This window comes from Otolemur garnettii, unplaced genomic scaffold, assembly GCF_000181295.1.
Source record: "Otolemur garnettii isolate 467f Iridium unplaced genomic scaffold, OtoGar3 scaffold00017, whole genome shotgun sequence".
Classification (NCBI taxonomy): Eukaryota; Metazoa; Chordata; class Mammalia; order Primates; family Galagidae; genus Otolemur; species Otolemur garnettii.
The window spans coordinates 11928210-11944968 of NW_003852412.1; the positions used below are offsets into that span (position 1 = coordinate 11928210).

The following is a 16759-nucleotide window of genomic DNA, read 5'->3' on the forward strand; positions in this document are numbered from 1 at the left end:
AAAAAAAAAAAAGTACTCTCCAAAATTTCTCCAAAGGGGAGAAATTAAGATCAATCTTCTCAGAAACCAGAGCAATTCACATCCAAATCTCCTAAGTAAGATCACTTATGCAGAACTGTTTTATTAAGCTTAGTTTCTAGCATAACCAACGGTTATTCATCAGATAACAAAAATTTATTATTTAAAAACTGAAATTCAAATGATAAAACTGAAAAATAACTTATGATCAAAGTTCACTGAACTTAGCTTGGAGGACCAAATTTTAACTAAAGTCTAAGACTTAAAAAAAACTATTAACAAAAGGAAAGTCATTTTGAAGAATTCACATCTATGAAAAACATAACATAAGGGGCGGCGCCTGTGGCTCAAAGGAGTGGGGCACCAACCCCATATGCCAGAGGTGGCGGGTTCAAACCCAGCCCCTGCCAGAAACTGCAAAAAAAACAAAAAAAAAAACCCCATAACGTAAGGTAGTAACATGGGTTAATACTATTGTGACCATGCCAGTAATTAGCTGGGTAACCCTGAGCAAATTAACTACGTATCTCTTTTTATATGTGCGTGCATGAAGGAGGGAGACAGACAAGTGAGTATAACAATCTCTAAGAGTTATTTCATCAGCTCTATAATTTAGTGTTTCAAAAGAAAAGAATTTTCTTTTAAGACTATATTCCAAAGTGAAATTAGCGAGGTGTGGTGGTTCACGCCTACAATCCTAGCACTTTTGGAGAGTGAAGTGGATGGATTGTTTGCGCTCAGGAGTTAGAGACCAGCCTGGCAAGAACAAGACCCTGTCTCCATTAAAAACAGAAACAACTAGCCCCACTTCATGGCAGGTATCTGTAGTCCCAGCTACTCAGGAGGCTGAGGCAAGAGGATCACGTGAGCCCAACACTTTGAGGTTGCTGTGAGATGTGATGTCACAGCACTCTACCCAGGAGGGCAGATTGAGACTCTGTCTTAAAAAAAAAAAAGAAAGAAAGTGAAATTAGTTTAAATTTAAATGGTTTAGCTACCTGCACGTCTAACTTGTTCTGATCTTAAAATTTTCAACAATGTGGAAAGTATTGTCCTAAAAAAACTAAACATACTTGGCATTTCTACTTCTCATACAGTTAACTCTTGAATAAAGGGGGGGGTTAAAGCACCAACCCCTCTTGCAGTCAAAAGCTGCATTTAACGTTTAACTCCCAAAATATTTACTTACTAATAGTCTACTGTTGACTGGAAACCTTACCAATAAAATAAATAGTTAAAACATATTTTATGTTATATGCATTATAAATTGTATTCTTATACCTTGTAATAAAGTAAAAAGAAAGTATTATGAAAATCATAAGGAAAACACATCTACAGTACTGTATTCATCAATACTGTAAGTTTATGTCATCTGTTTACAAGATGAATCATTGCTCTGAAATGCAGACAATTGCAGGTGCAGACCTCAGTCCATGGTACATATTATGTAATGTCACAACTTTTCTCTGCTTCTTGGGAACACTTCCAGCACCACTAGTGGTATTTCATGAGTCCCGTGGTGTTATTCAAAGATTACAGTATTGCACTAACCACAATAAAAATACACAAGAACTGTATGAGATCACTTTTTACTGCGATAAGCAATTTACTAGAGAAACCAACTGCTCCATCAGAAGCATTAGCATCACACAAGCATTTTAAAAGGATACAGACTCACAGCACTTGAGCTCACAACAAAAGCAACAAAAATTATTACAGTAGTACAGTATGTACTCCAGTTAACTGTATGCAGTTATGACTTGATAATACTGTGCCTTTATCTTTGTTTACACTTCTTTCAACTTTGAATGATGCTATAGACAGTTGTGTTTGTGTGCATAAGCTTTGATAAATTTTAGCCTTTTTAAAGTATATTTGTATATATTTGATGGTAGTAAATTATAAAATAAACTAGTATTTACATATATTTTAACCACTCATGACATACCTTTTCCTTAATTTGAAATTGACAAGTAAGATTGTCAGAAGTCTGCCCTCTTATTATTACTTTACTTGGACTGAACTTTCTTTTAGCCACCATTAATCTCCACAAGTATATAAGTTCTATGAAGTCAGGAACATATCCTCAGAAGTGAGGCACAAAAAAGTCTTGGTACATACAGGAGAATCTCTATAGTTGGCCACCTTGCTACATTAACCACCTCCTTATAGTGACCATTTTAATAAACCAGGCATGTACCACATGTACGTATCTGTACAGTAGGCCTAATTCCTTATGTTGACCAATTTGTTACAGTTCCTTGAGTGGTGAAATTACAGAGTCCTGTAATTTGTGTCTACTAAACTGTAGTATGAATTAGTTCTACTAAACTGTAAAATGAATGAATTTACTTTGTGAAATTTTAAGTGCCTTAAGGATAGAAAGTCTTATTCTTCATGTTCTTTTAACATTTAATAATCAGAATTATTCTTTTTTACAAACAAAAGCCAAAGTTGTTTCCTGAGACCACTTCTACTTAGTCTAATACTAAAAATGCTAGGATAGTTTAAAAGGAGTAACATGTAGAAAACTGAACATGTTCTTCTTAGTAAAGAATCAAGAATGGAGAGGCAAGAATCCAGTGTACTCAATGGTGGTGGATAGAGGAATGAGAGAGGGAAGGAGAGAGGAGGCTGGGGGGGTCATGGTGTGTGACACACCACTGGGGCAGGACACAATTATTACAACCACTTTACCTAACAATTGCAAACAGTGTAACCTGGTTCTCTGTACCCTCAATGATTCTCCAACAATTAAAAAAAAATCAATTTAAAAACCTATATATTTTCTTTCTTAAGAAATTAATTTTCAGTTGTGGTGGGAACTGGGGACAAGTAGAGAAGACTAAGAGTATACATGTCTGGCAGATTTTTAAACGTATGGCAGTGACAATTACAAAACCATATGGTATTGGGTTGAAATTAAATAGCATTGCTGGTGCTGGTGGCTCTTGCCTATAATCTCAGTTACTCAGAATGATGAGGTAAGAGGATAACTTGAGGCAAGAAGTTTGAGACCAGCCAGGACAAGATAGCAAAACTCTGTCTCTCTTAAAAAAAAAAAAAAAAAAAAAAAAAAAAGAGGGAGAGAATTAGCCGTGTATGTGGTAGACATTTGTAGTCCCAGTTATTCAGGAGGTTGAGGCAAGAGGATTACTTGAGTCCAGGAGTTCTAAGTTATAGTAAACTATAATTGTGTGACTATACTCCAGCCTGGACAACAAAGCAATACCTATTTTTCCAAAAAAAAAAAAAAAAAGAAAGAAAATTTATATAATATCATCAATAAACATGGGCCGGGCGTGGTGACTCACGTCTATAATCCCAGCACTCTGGGAGGCCAAGAGGGGCGCAGTGCCTGAGCTCACAGGTTCAAGACAAGCCCGAGCAAGAGGGAGACTCTGTCTCTAAAAATAGCCAGGTGTTGTGGCAGATGCCTGTAGTCCCAGGTACTTGGTGGCGAGGGCAAGAGCATCACTTAAGCCCAGGAGTTTGAGGTTGCTGTGAGCTACGACACCATAGCACTCTACCAAGGGTGACAAAATCTAAAATAAACAAATAAATAAATAAATAATACTATGAAATAGTATGCCAAACTTCTCTAGAAATACTATGCCAAACTTAAGAACCCAAAGTGTCCTAAATCATAATTATATTATTAACATAATAAAGAAAAGAATCATTTAAAAAGTAATGCTGTTGGCCTCAGCTCCTGACAGATGCAGCACCATGGATCAGTACATAAACTGCTATCTATAGGCCTCCTCTTACTGCAAGACACCCTCACTGAATGTAGTCCTGGAAATAGGTCCTTTCCAAAGGACGCCCCTCTTTAGCAGGTGAAAACCATGGACTGACTAAGGCTTATACATATACCACTCTACGCAAGGGGGAAGGAGTTAATTAAGTGATTGTAAGGCTGAAGCTTCATACTCCCTTTTCCTTGTGATCTTTATCTTGGTGATGCTTGTTTAAAAAGATAATGAAAATAATTTAATTTTTTTCTATTTGAAAACTAAACAAAACAGTATTAGAATAAATTAAGAAGTCTATCAAGAATTGGAGAGGATATAGCTCAGTGAAAGGAATGCCATGTGGTGGGAAATGTAAAATGGTATAATTGCTCTGGAAAGTTTGGCACTGCTATGTACTGAATGTTTGTGTCTCCCGCAAATTCATATATTGAAATCCCAACTCTTACTGTAATGGTATTAGGAGGTGGGGCCTTTGGAAAATAATAGACTCTTGAGAGTAGAGCCCGCATGAAGATTACTGCTCTTATAAAAGAGACTCCTCTAACCTTTTTACACCATGTGAAGATACATATACAACGAGAAGAGGGCAGCAGTCTACAACCCAAAGATGGCACTGACCAGAACCTTTAAACTCTTAAAAATTACTGGGGACATCAAGGAGCTTGGTTTTATGTGAATTATACTTAATTATTTACTGTTAGAAATTAAAGTAAAAAGTTTAAAATTTTTTTTTAAAGTTAGAAAAAGTCTATTTGTTAATTCACTTAAAACTAAAATAAAAGGTACTGCAATGTTAACAAAAAGTATGTCTTATAAAAAGTAATTTTTATTTTCCAAAAAAAAAAAAAAAACAACACATACAGTTTTGCAAATCTTTTAAATGTCTGGAATAATGGAAACTGCTTCTTCATTTGATCTGCTGCAGTATCATACATCATACAGCCCCTGGAAAACTCCACTGTACAGCTGTGAGCAAATGAATGTGTAAAAGCCAAATAATGTCTTAATATTACCATAAAAATAACTTTGACCTCACAAAATAACTTTGACATCACAGATATACTTAGTACTAAAAGTATATCAAGGAACCCAAAGGGTGTCTAGACCATACTATATGCAAACCACTAACCTAGTGAATGAAACAAATAGCTTAATGTATTTTTAGTACTATCTTAGTGAAAATTACAAAATCCTTTTGGAATACAGAGAAGGGAGCACTGCCTTTGGTGACAGCCAGGAAACCTTTACAGAGGTGGTGACTTCTGATCTGAGTCTTAACAAGTCTTTACACTAGGTCTTAGGACAGCGGTTCTCAACCTGTGGGTTGCAACCCACAGGAACCGTATTAAAGGCTCACAGCATTAGGAAGGTTGAGAACCACTGCTTTAGGAGATCTATACCCTCTCCCTCCTGCTTTTCTCAGTCTCCTACGCCATCTCTTTCACTTGGTTGCTGCTCCTCAACCAGGCCAACTTTACTCCCTTGGAATTTGCTGCTTGCTTCTGTTGTAATGACAATTCCCCTATATAATCTCATGGCTACTGTGCAGTTGGCCACACCTGGCCATCCTGACAGCTAAAGAGAGCTACACCTCCCTAGGCTTGTAATCCATTCTGGGCCTTATCTTTGGGAAGTTCTGCTTTATTCTGTTACATATATATGAGCCATATATAACAATGTAATACCTTGTTTGTAGCACCATTTGTACAAGTGAAAAACTTAGAACAAAACACACACACAACTAAACTAAGTATCCATTACATGAGAATGAAAAAATATATTAGTACATTCATACTTGAAATTCTAGGAATCAGTGTTCATATACATATATACTACATAAGTTGAATACAAATTCCTTTAGGACTGGGACCAAAGTTTTGCTATCATAAGTTGTATTATAAGTTTCTGTGCAATACCACCTACTGCCTATAAGAGATTTCAGCATACCTATTTTCCCACTATTTTTCAAAAAAACTGGAATGGGTGGGCCTATTTATGTAAATAATAATAGGCAGTTAAACACAAACACACACACACACACCCTTCTACTAAACTACGATCAAAAAGGTAGTGCTCTGGTTAATTCTAAGTAAACTACAAAATCTTTTTCCCCTGCAAGTTCTCTCAGGAGGTTGTATACAAAATATTTTTTGATAGAACTTTTAATAATTTAACATTTTTCTACAATAGTCTCTTTCTAATTTAAAAAAAGTGAAGTCTTTAGCTTTTAAACAAATACCTGATAGAAATGTATTCTCATCTTTCATATCTTTTCTATCTCTAATAAAAGTAAAAAATTACGTGAGAGTGGTTTATTATAGTTATTTCTTTTCTTTCTCCATTTCTAAGTTTCTCACTTTTTACTTATAAAACAAAGTTTTATTTTTAGACTCTTGAACTGCTCCCCCTCACATAAGCTCTTTCTAGTTTCCCCCATTCTTTGACTTGTTTGACAAAAACCTATTAGATACCTGTTTTTTGTGAAAAGCAATGGGGTGTTAAACACCATCCCTCTGGTCCCTGAAAAGAAGTGAAGAACTACCTTGGCCTTATTTGTGTAACTTGGTAAGATTCAGTGTCCTGAGGAATTAACATCTTAGATTTGGAGATCAAAATTATAGTATTATACCGGTAACCTAAGTTCAAGTACACTTCAGTAGACCTGCATAGGTCTTCAAAAATTTCATAAGTACAGATGTATTTCAGGCAATGAATGCTATATTAAAAGCATTATATACATTACTATATTATTTAGAAGCTCAAGGACATTTAATAGGTAAGTTGATGCCTCCTTCTTCCAATATCCTCTACAGACGAACCGCAGGTCAGAACATACACACACACCCTGCCACAAGATATTTCTTCAGCACAAGTGAAAGGATATCAACAAAAACAGGGAACCCAGTTAAAAACAAAACACTAAGGAGGATGTGAAAATAACTATAATCTAGCACTAGAATTGTAGGAATATCTTCTTATAATTGTGGTGAATCAGTTATCAATTTTGGAATTAACACCTCCTAAAATGCACTCAATTACTCTTTCCCACAATAAACTTAATGGAAGTTCAACAAAAAAAGTGGGCTTTCCACATTGTGTCAATGATACTGACACAATGTTTTTTTAACTGTTAAAAAGATAAGATCCTAGATATAAACAGAAGATTCTTTGCTGGAGCTCAGGGGTAGCAAATTATGGCCTTAGCAATTTATAGAAAGATTGTCATTACCAAGTTCTAGAAATTACTCAAAAATACGAGCTGCATACCCTTCCCTCACTTGTCCACATACAAGCGGTAAACCTGACAGACAACTGAAAAGCAAGTTTTTACTATAATTTAAAAGAAAGTAAGTTCCAGGGTCTTTCCTATGCATCAGTAACCATCCATCTTTAAGTTCTCAACATACTTGATTATCTACAGAAAAGTAATAGTTATGATACTGTTTGAATGTTTGTGTCCCTCCAAATTTTATGTTGAAACTTAATATCCAATGTGATAGTATTAAGAGGTTGGGCCTTTAGGATGTGATTAGGTCACAGGGCCCTCCCTCAGAATGGGATTGAGCCCTAATAAAAGAGGCTTCACATAGCATTGGGCCCTTTTACGCCTTTTTGCCATTTGAGGACAAAGCACTGAAGGTGTCATCTTGGAAGCAAAGACCAAACCCTTACCAGATACCTGATGGCACCTTGATCTTAGACTTCCCAGCCTCTAGAATGTGAGAGACCAGACCCTCACCAGATACCTGATGGCACCTTGATCTTAGACTTCCCAGCCTCTAGAACTGTAAGAAATTTCTATTATTTATAAATAACCTAGTCTTGGATATTTTGCTACAGCAGCACAAACAGAATAAGATAGATTAGAATGATTAATAATGTCAGCAGTTAACATTCATTACATATTTATTACATATTAGGTACCTGGGCTAACTGCTTTGCATGAATACCTTATTTAATATTCTAACATATCAATATGAGAATGGTACTTTCATTAACCCCATTTTCCAGCTAAGAAAACTTTAGTTTTTAAAGGCTAACTTTCCCAGGGTCACAGAGGTATGCAGTAAATGGAGCCTAGGATTCTATCTGTTTAACTTCCAGTGCAAGAATAAATAAATAAGTATAGTAACTATTATGCTGTAATAAAGTCATTGATTCAGTGGCTCTCTACTACTTATTATATCAAATTCAAAATTCCTATAGAAAAAGGTTTCATTCATTCATTTGTTCACTACAAAGACTTTTATTGAGCAATGATTACCATACCAGGTGACTCAAAAACAGCTAAGATGTAGTTTCTGAGTAAGGCTGATAAATAAGTCATTTCTGGATCAGGTAGATCTATGACAAGTTTAACTAAGAAATTAGTTGTATTTGGGCATATAATAGTATCACACTAGAACATTATTATGTTCTTCTATAAATCTACTATTGGAAATGTAATACCGGCACAGACAAATAACATACCTAAACATGTATAATCTAAGAGTTTTGGACTGCCACTATTAACATAATTTTTTAATCTTATTTACTGAAGATTTTCAAAATGTTCTACCAAACAAAAAAAGCAAGGAATAGACACATACCACACACACATACAGGGCAACAGGTCTTTCATCCCCACATTCAACTTACAGAATAACTCAGCTTGTGTTGGGAGAACCAGGGTCATGAGCAGCTTTAGCTTTCTCCCAAGTAGTTGGCAGAATGTGATGAGGCGCCAACTACCTAAAATCCATTTTGATGCTGCCTCTAACCACAACTTTGAAGCAGTGGATACATTACAAAAATTTGAAAGATTGCTAGTTAAATTTCAAGGTGGAAAAGTGACCATTCTGGTTGAACTCACTTTAACTCAAACCAAAAGGGTATGGTGTAGGAGAAAAGAAGATGATAAAGCTCACAAACCTACAGGAGTAATTTATAGTCTTAGTTTCTCCCAGATAATGTCCACCATAATTCCATCCAGCATTACTTTAAACATAAGAAGTATACCTAAACAGCTAAAGCTACAAAGGTACAAGGGGGAGGGCACTTTATCTGTGTCTACTTGGGTATTTTTCACTTTTTATACAAGTATTATATTAAACTAATAATTCTGAGATTTTACTTACCCTTTATATTGTTTTTATGCTTATTGTACATCGTACATATGCCACATGCAGTTGTATATCAGAGATAAAGGGATAAACAAACTTAGGAATATGCCACAATTTGGGAACGATGCTTGCTTTATTAAAAAAAAAAAAATCAATACAATTTCCCCATAGGTTCATGATGTAAAATTCTATAATCAAGGCTTGTAGATTTGTAATTATGGTATGTCAGCTACATTTAAACAAGAGCGTTAAAAGATTGTTAAAGTTAAACTAACACAATTGCAGTGTGAATTGTCCTAGTCTCATTCTAATCTACTTGTGTCACTTTCATTTAATCACAGGAAAACTATGGGCCAATGTCAATGCTATTTCCAATGTCCTAACATTCTTTGTTCACACAGAATTTTAAGCCATTACCAATCTAAAATGGTTATAAAAAGATATATTAAAGAAAGTATTTTTATTCAATTAATTCACTCACCAGTGGGCTACTTTAGTGGGCTTTATTAAAAATAAGTTGCCTTCAAAGTTATTAAGTAAACTTTAGGTTAAATGGCTGAAAGCATTTTTTTCATAGGAGAAGAATTTCTTGAATTTAGCACTAGTTAAAAAAAATTTATTTTATACACACAAATTTACTTGGAAACTTTTGATGTACATAAGTCAGCCAAAATACCCTATCAACATTTACAAAATAGGAATTGTATATTTTCTTCCACTTTAGTGAAAATTATTTTCCAAATAATTAACAATTTATATTAACACAGGAAAAAGCTACTCTAGCAAAGATTCATATTCACGCCTAGCATTTAAAATTTCATTTTTTTAAGCTTTTTTTTTTTTGTAGTTTTTCACCAGGGCTGGGTTTGAACCTGCCACCTCCAGCATATGGGGCTGGTGCCCCACTTCTTCCAGCCACAGGCGCCACCCTTAGCATTTAAAATTTTAATTTAAGGCACAATATAACTCACAGCTGTACTATCTGCAAATAGGCTACAAATTAATCACAGCACACACAAAACCTGTTAGCTAGTTAAAGAAGAGATGAACAATTTTCCTACTTTACCTGGGACTTTTCCAGTTAGCATTAAAAGTGTCACATTCTGAAAAATGCCTCAGTTCCAGGCAAACAGGACAATTAATACCACCTTCATATCAAAAAAATAGAGATTTCATAGTTCTGTGCTGGAGAAGAAAGGTAGCATGTCATTTGGTAACTCCCTGCCAGGGCTGCCAGATTAGCTGTGATCTTGTCACAGGTATAAATAGTCTAATAATCTGTTGGAAACAGATCCAAATCTTAAACAGCCAGGCAGACCCAAAACTGCCAACTAATACCCACTACCAGTGAGTCACATGTGAACAAAGGCCGCATCTCAAAGAAACTTAGTATAATAACCCATCCAGCCTCTAATGTATTCACCTATTTTCATAAGAATTAGCTCTCGGAAAAAAAAAAAAAATCCTACATACTGTAAACATGTATTGATAAAGCACACTGTACTCCATAAATATGATTATGTGTCAACTAAAAACAATAATAATTCATAAAACCTGTACCTAAGAGGATTGCTAAGAAGCCTTTTTAAGGTCAAGAGGCTCAGCACAGAGTCAGTCTCACTGCTGTTCTCTGGCATCCTCAAAACTGCGGCCCGTAGGGTGTTTTTGCCACTGCCTATCCTACTTAGCAGCTGATTCATCCTGGGCCAGCAGTCCTGCGCCCGCTCCCACCCCCCCCCGTTTAAAAACTTTGAGGACTCCTGTGTCATTCCTAATAACTGTTTTCTCTCCCTATTGCTAATAATCTAGCTTCCCTCTCAAAGCCCATTTCCAGAAATCAGATGGTTTTCTTTCTTACTATACAAGGTAACAAAGTTTTTCTAGGAATAGGATACCGTGAGCCTTCCACTTATTTTCTTAGGGACTAAAAATACTGCCCCTTAAACTTGCTTCTACTTTCCTTGTTAATGTGGGCTGCCATCCACTAGAGGAAAGTCACCATTTTGCCAATGTGCTAAAATGGCCATCTTCCACTCACACTGCTCAATCTCCCTGCTGCCAAATACTACCATCTATTTACTGCCTGTTTTCATATTCCCCCAACATTCCCCTAAGCCTGTTCAAATTTCTTTCTAAAACCCACCATCACTATCAGGAAGTTCTGAATCACCTGAAGTGTTCTACCATATTTGATTAGAATCTAAAATCTAAGAATCCACCCATCCTAATATGGCCTACCCAAACTGTACTGCAGGACAAATACCTACAATATAATTTCTAGTGGCTCTCAATTTCTACAGAGAAGAGTGAAGGAACTGGGGCTATTAATAATTACTTTAAATCTCTTCTTCCAAATAAAGGTTGAAATTTCTTAAGAGAAATGCCGTTGTGGGGTAAATGAATACCTTACTAGAAAAAGAGTATTGAGAATAAAAACTAGCTTTAAAAAAAAAATAAATAAACAGGATCTTCTTTCACAAAACCAATAACACGTATGAATCATAAAATTAATTAAGAAGTCTTTGAAACTAAATTTGGAGAGGAGAAAAAATATACAGCCTTTAAACCCTATGAGAAATTTTTAAACATATAGAGAATAATGAAGCCCCATGATCATTCAGCCCCAATAGTTATTAATATGTTACCACATCTGCCTCATCTACTTTTTTCTTTGCTGGGGTAAAATGCAGATTTTAAAAAATAGGTTACTATAGCAGAAGATGGAACAAGCCACAGTAAAATAATTCTCAGGAGAAAAATAACAAAAGAGAAAATAAAAGACTTTATTTATGGAGTTAAATGGTTGCATGAAAAGGCAAGTAAACAGCTAAATCATACATTTTCATTTTAGTACCTAAACAGAAGTTGTACCCTAAAATGAAATGAAAAAAGCCATGACCAAAAAAAAGGTATAGCAAAAGAAATGTCTATTTCCATTAATTTATAAAGGATTTGAGATTATAGTAAATTATGAAAGGATTTCATGAAAATGATACTTATTTCCAAGCCATTTACATAAGCACCTAAAAATTTTAAGTCTAAAAATTCAGTTTATAATTATCTAAATGAATTTATTTTCTCTACAATAAATATTTTAAGTACATAACCACTCAAACTGAATAATTTTATAAACTAGTTTAGACCATGAGTATGAAAAATGTTAAGGTCACATAAGTAATGAATAGGAAACTATTACTAAAAGTCATTTCTTGTGACCTCCCATCTACAGCTGTCCACAATACTCTGGTACTTCTGCCAAATGTACTGACTACAATGATATAACCAAAGTAGTCTAGCAAAAGTGAACAACAGGTCACTGGGCTGAGCGACAGGCTATTATTTACATTTTCAGTTATATTCCTCAGTTTCCCTATTATCACAAATTTTGAAAATACTGTTTACTGGAGCATTGTAGCTTAAAGGAAAAAGTTGTATAATACATCAGAAAATGGTCCTTTTTCTTGCTTTGCGACTAATTAGCACTGTGATCTTACATGAGTTTGTTTTCATTTTATCAACTTCATTAAATCTGTTTCTCACCCGTAAAATGGGAATACAACAGTATCATTAAGCCAGGTGCAACAGGTCATGCCTGTAATCCTAGCACTCTGGAAAGGGTGGGTGGGAGGCTCAATAGAGCTCAGGAGTTCAAGATCAGCCTGAGCAAGAGCCAGACCCTCCCTCTGCTAAAAACAGAAAAAATTACCCAGGCCTACTGGTGGGTGCCAGCTCCTGGAGTCCCAACTACTGGGGAGGCTGAAGCAAAAGGATCCCTGGAGCCAGGAGTTTGAGGATGCTGCGAGCTACGCTGATGCCACAGCACTCTAGCTTGTGCAACAAAGTGAGACTCTGTCTCAAAAAATATATATATATTACTGTACATTTACTAGCTACTTGCTATTTGCCACATGCTTTGTTAAACTGAACACCATGGCAGGTGTCCCTTGCAACTGCATGAGGTGACTCTATTATAAAATCTGCATTATACAGACACAGTGCAATCTAATAATCCCAGAACACATAATAAATGGTAGAATCAAGATCTGAACTCAGGCAGTCTCACTTCAGAAAAGGCTGTGAGTTTACTACTCCTACCTTCTCCTTTCTGCCTTAGTGATAAAGAAAGCTTCCAGGGAAGGACAATGTGATGCTGTGCTAAAACTCAGAGGCAGTATCTTAAAAAGTGAATTGTCCTTCCTCTCCTGGAAATATCAACAGAGGAAAGGTGAGCAAAGAGGAAGAGGCCAGGTGCCTAGGATTAGACATTTCTACTGCAAAACAACCTGCTTCTTCAGAATGTTTTTTTTTTTTTTTCTCTTGGAATGAATGCTTCATCCGTAACAGTTTGATCTTCTTTGGTCTGAACAATAAAGTTCTAATGACCATTTAAGTTTCCTCCGGTAGTCAGGGATTAGAGCAAATTACAGGCCTGTCCTACCCAGGATGGTTAAACAGCATCCCACCGCCTTAGGGAAGTAGACTGGAGAAGGTGAGGCCACAGAAGTTTGCTGAGTGTGCTGAAGTTCACGCCCCAGTTCTCAAACTCTGCGAGTCACGCCAGCCATGTTAGCAGGTCACCGGGCTCCACTACGGTCTCTTTCTGGATGAGGCCCGGCTATTAGCTTCCCCCTAAACTTGAGAACCTGCTTTCACGTCCCCCCGAAGGCAGGTAACCGACGGGATGGTCGGCCCCGGGTCAAGTTTCGCTAGAGCAGGAGACGCCGCTCGCGCCCACCGGGGATACGCGACCAGGCCCGGCCCACCCGCCCGCTCCAGGGCGCCTCCCACCTCCTCCCCACCGGGCGTCGAGGGGTGGGGCCGCCACCGACTCTCGCCGCAATTCTGGGCCCCTCCGGAGGGCAGAGACGGGAAGCGGCGCTCCCGGCCCGCGGGCTCGAATGCTGGCGCGCCCCGCTCCATCCCTGCCAGTCCCCGCCGGCCGCAGAGCCCGAAGCCAGGCCTGGAGCCCCGAGTCCGCCTCAGGCCTGCACTCTGCCCAACCTCACGGGCCGCCATGAGGCGAGGAAGAGAAGATGCAGGCGGCTGCGCCGCTCGCGGCTCCTTACCGCTTCACTACGCCGGTCTTGATCTTGATCTGTCTCACCCGAGGATCGGCCATGGTCCCTCGAGCGCCGCGAGAAGGAGGGGCGGAGAGCCAAGAGAACCGTGTAGGGCGACGGCGAGGAGGCGGCGGTTGTGTGGGCGTGGCCGGCGCGGCCCCGCGCGCATGCGCAGGTTGCAGCGGCCCGGGCGGCCCTGCCACGCCCCGTGAGTCCCGGGTCCGGATGGGTTGTTTCCCAGGCCAGCTGTTCCCCGCCTACATCCAGTCTCTCAGTCGCGCAAAGTGTCCTCATCTCTCTCAACCCTCCTTTTAGTTTGGACACACCTCTCCCGGTCTCCGCAGCCTGGGAAACTAAACTGCCTCCTGGGATGGATTGGTTTGGCCCTGGGCATTGCTTTGCGAGATTCTCTGATTAATGGGAGGAGTAACGTAAAAAAATGTCTTACGGGTATTTTCAGTGGCATTATCTGGCGTCAAATGGGGCAAAATGATGAATTGTTAATGAAATAAACTACTATTGTGCATGCCGTCAAGAAAATCATTGCCCTTAAATCCTGGCAAAAATGCTTCTGGATAATATGTCTTATATTTACATGCCTGTAGGACTTCTTCAAATAATCATCTCTAGTGTATCTTAAATTTTCAGCAAAAATGTGTGTGACACATATGAAAGCTTGGGCTTTGTGGTCAGACAAACCGACTTTATTCAGGGTTCCACCCTGTAATAGCTAGACAGCCCTGGCACTTGTGCCTCTTAACCTCACTGCTGACCTTATGCCTCGTCTGCAAAATGGAAATAATGTCCACTTTATAGAATAGGTATGAGGGTTAAAACATCTAGCTCAGTGCTTGATGCATAGTAGATGCTCAACACCTGTTTTGTATTTTTAAAAAAATGTAGCATAAAATGAGGCACACCTCCAGTGGCCTCCAGCAACCTTTTCCTGAGACAATCACCCAATGGATGCAGGGCAGAACCTCCTTTGTTTTCTTATTTCTTGGTATGTCCCTCCGTCAAAGACATCTACAGGATTGTCTTTACCCCTCCCTACATGTGATTCACTCATCCTCACATTCATCCCTGGCTCTGGAATGCTCTTCTATCCTACCAGTCCAAGACCCTTTCAGACATCCTCAAACTACAGCCAGCGGGCCACCTGCGGCCCACCTAGGACATTAATCCGGCCAGCCCATGTGTTTTTGCTGCCACTGCCTGTCCTGCTCAGCAGCCAACTTGTCCTGGGGCACGCAGTCTGGCCCTCCAACGGTCTGAGGGACAGTGAACTGGCCCCCTGTTGATAAAGTTTGAGGACCCCTGGTTTAAATTCAGGATCAGGGTGGTGCCTGTGGCTCAAAGGAGTAGGCTGCCAGCCCCATATACCAGAGGTGGTGGGTTCAAACCCAGCTCTGGCCAAAACTGTAAAAAAAACCAACCAAACAAACAAACAAAAAAACAACATTTAGATTCAAGATCAAAACCCACCTGGAAAAAGTCTACTATTTCTTTACTGGCCTCACTTGTTCATCCTTCCTAGATGGTTTGGAATCATATAGTAGTAATAATTTTTGGTTTGGGTGTGTTTTTCTTTTTAAAATTGTTATTTAGGTACTTCATGAGGGTGTGCTCATCCTCTTAGTTGGATTAAAAACATCTTTAGAGGGAAGAATCTTGTCTTGCATAAATCTTCCTCCCCTGACCTCCACCTGAGTTCTGTATCCAGAGGGTGCTAAGTTCAATAAATATTGTTATCCAGCTGGCTGGCACACAGAAATACAATTTCAAGTGGCACAGCAGAGTTGAGAAGTATTGGGAATGGGGGAGGGGGAACAAACCACAATAGCAGACTCACCAAAGCAAAATGCTGCAAAGAGACAACAGTAACTATAAACCACAAACCAAAATATGGTGCAGCTAGGCTACTGTTAAGGTCTTTCCTTTGATCAGACAGCAAAAGACATGTAACTCACCATATTTTCTTTTTTGCCTTGGTTTCAAGAAACTCAGAGTTCAATTCTGTGATAATTTTAGGAGTTTCTCTCAGAATGGTTTTCTTGATACAAATACCTCCAATGTCCCCTCAAACTCCCAACTCTGCCTCCCTCTTTTGCCCCTTTTCTTCCTTTAATTAATTAGTGTCTGTGCCTTTACTGTAAACCAATAATCCATAAATGCAACAGTGGCCAAAAGACCTTTATTGCTGCCACTGCTGTGCATCCCCAGACCCAGACCCTGAAGGATACAGTGTGAGTTTGTCTGCGTCTATGGGTACAATTGCCCCTTGTAACACAGGCTGAAACTGAGCAGGCCCACTTATATGTGGATTTTTTTCCCCAAAATTTAGTCAGCACCCTTTATTGGCAAGTTCTGCATCTGAAACCAAATATGGATCAAAAATACAGTATTCTCAGGATTTGGACACCCACATATATGGAGGGCCCACTTTTCCTATCTGCAGTTCTGCAAGGCTGACTTTGGGATGTGTGCATCCCAGCTCTGACCTGGAACCAATATGCCACGGATACCAAGGAACAATAGTACTATATTGTATGCTTGAGCCTATGGGTTAAGATTATGGTCTTTGGCTACACATTTAAGGACAGAGGATCAGATGGACTTGTTACAGGTGTTAGGAATTTGCAGTCATGGTTAAGAGCATAAACTCTGGGACCAGACTTTCTGGGGTCAAATCCTAGCTCTGGTTCTTACTGTGTGACATTAAAGTTACTTAACCTCTCTACGTCTCTGGTTCTTCATCTATAAAATGTAGATCATACTAATAATACATCATAAACGTATATAAAGCTTACATGAGTTAATATTG

At 38.4% G+C, this 16759-nt stretch overlaps 1 protein-coding gene across 2 annotated transcripts in view; it reads right to left on the minus strand.

The window, feature by feature from the left end:
• TBCA (tubulin folding cofactor A) overlaps positions 1–14100 on the minus strand; it is a 53434-nt gene extending 39334 nt beyond the window's left edge. For both annotated transcript variants that reach the window (XM_003785932.2, XM_012802800.1), the window contains exon 1: positions 13942–14100. In XM_003785932.2, coding sequence (XP_003785980.1) covers positions 13942–13994 — 53 coding nt within the window. In that variant the 5' untranslated portion in view covers positions 13995–14100. The remainder of the gene's footprint in view (positions 1–13941) is intronic.
• Between the last annotated feature and the right edge of the window lie 2659 nt (positions 14101–16759).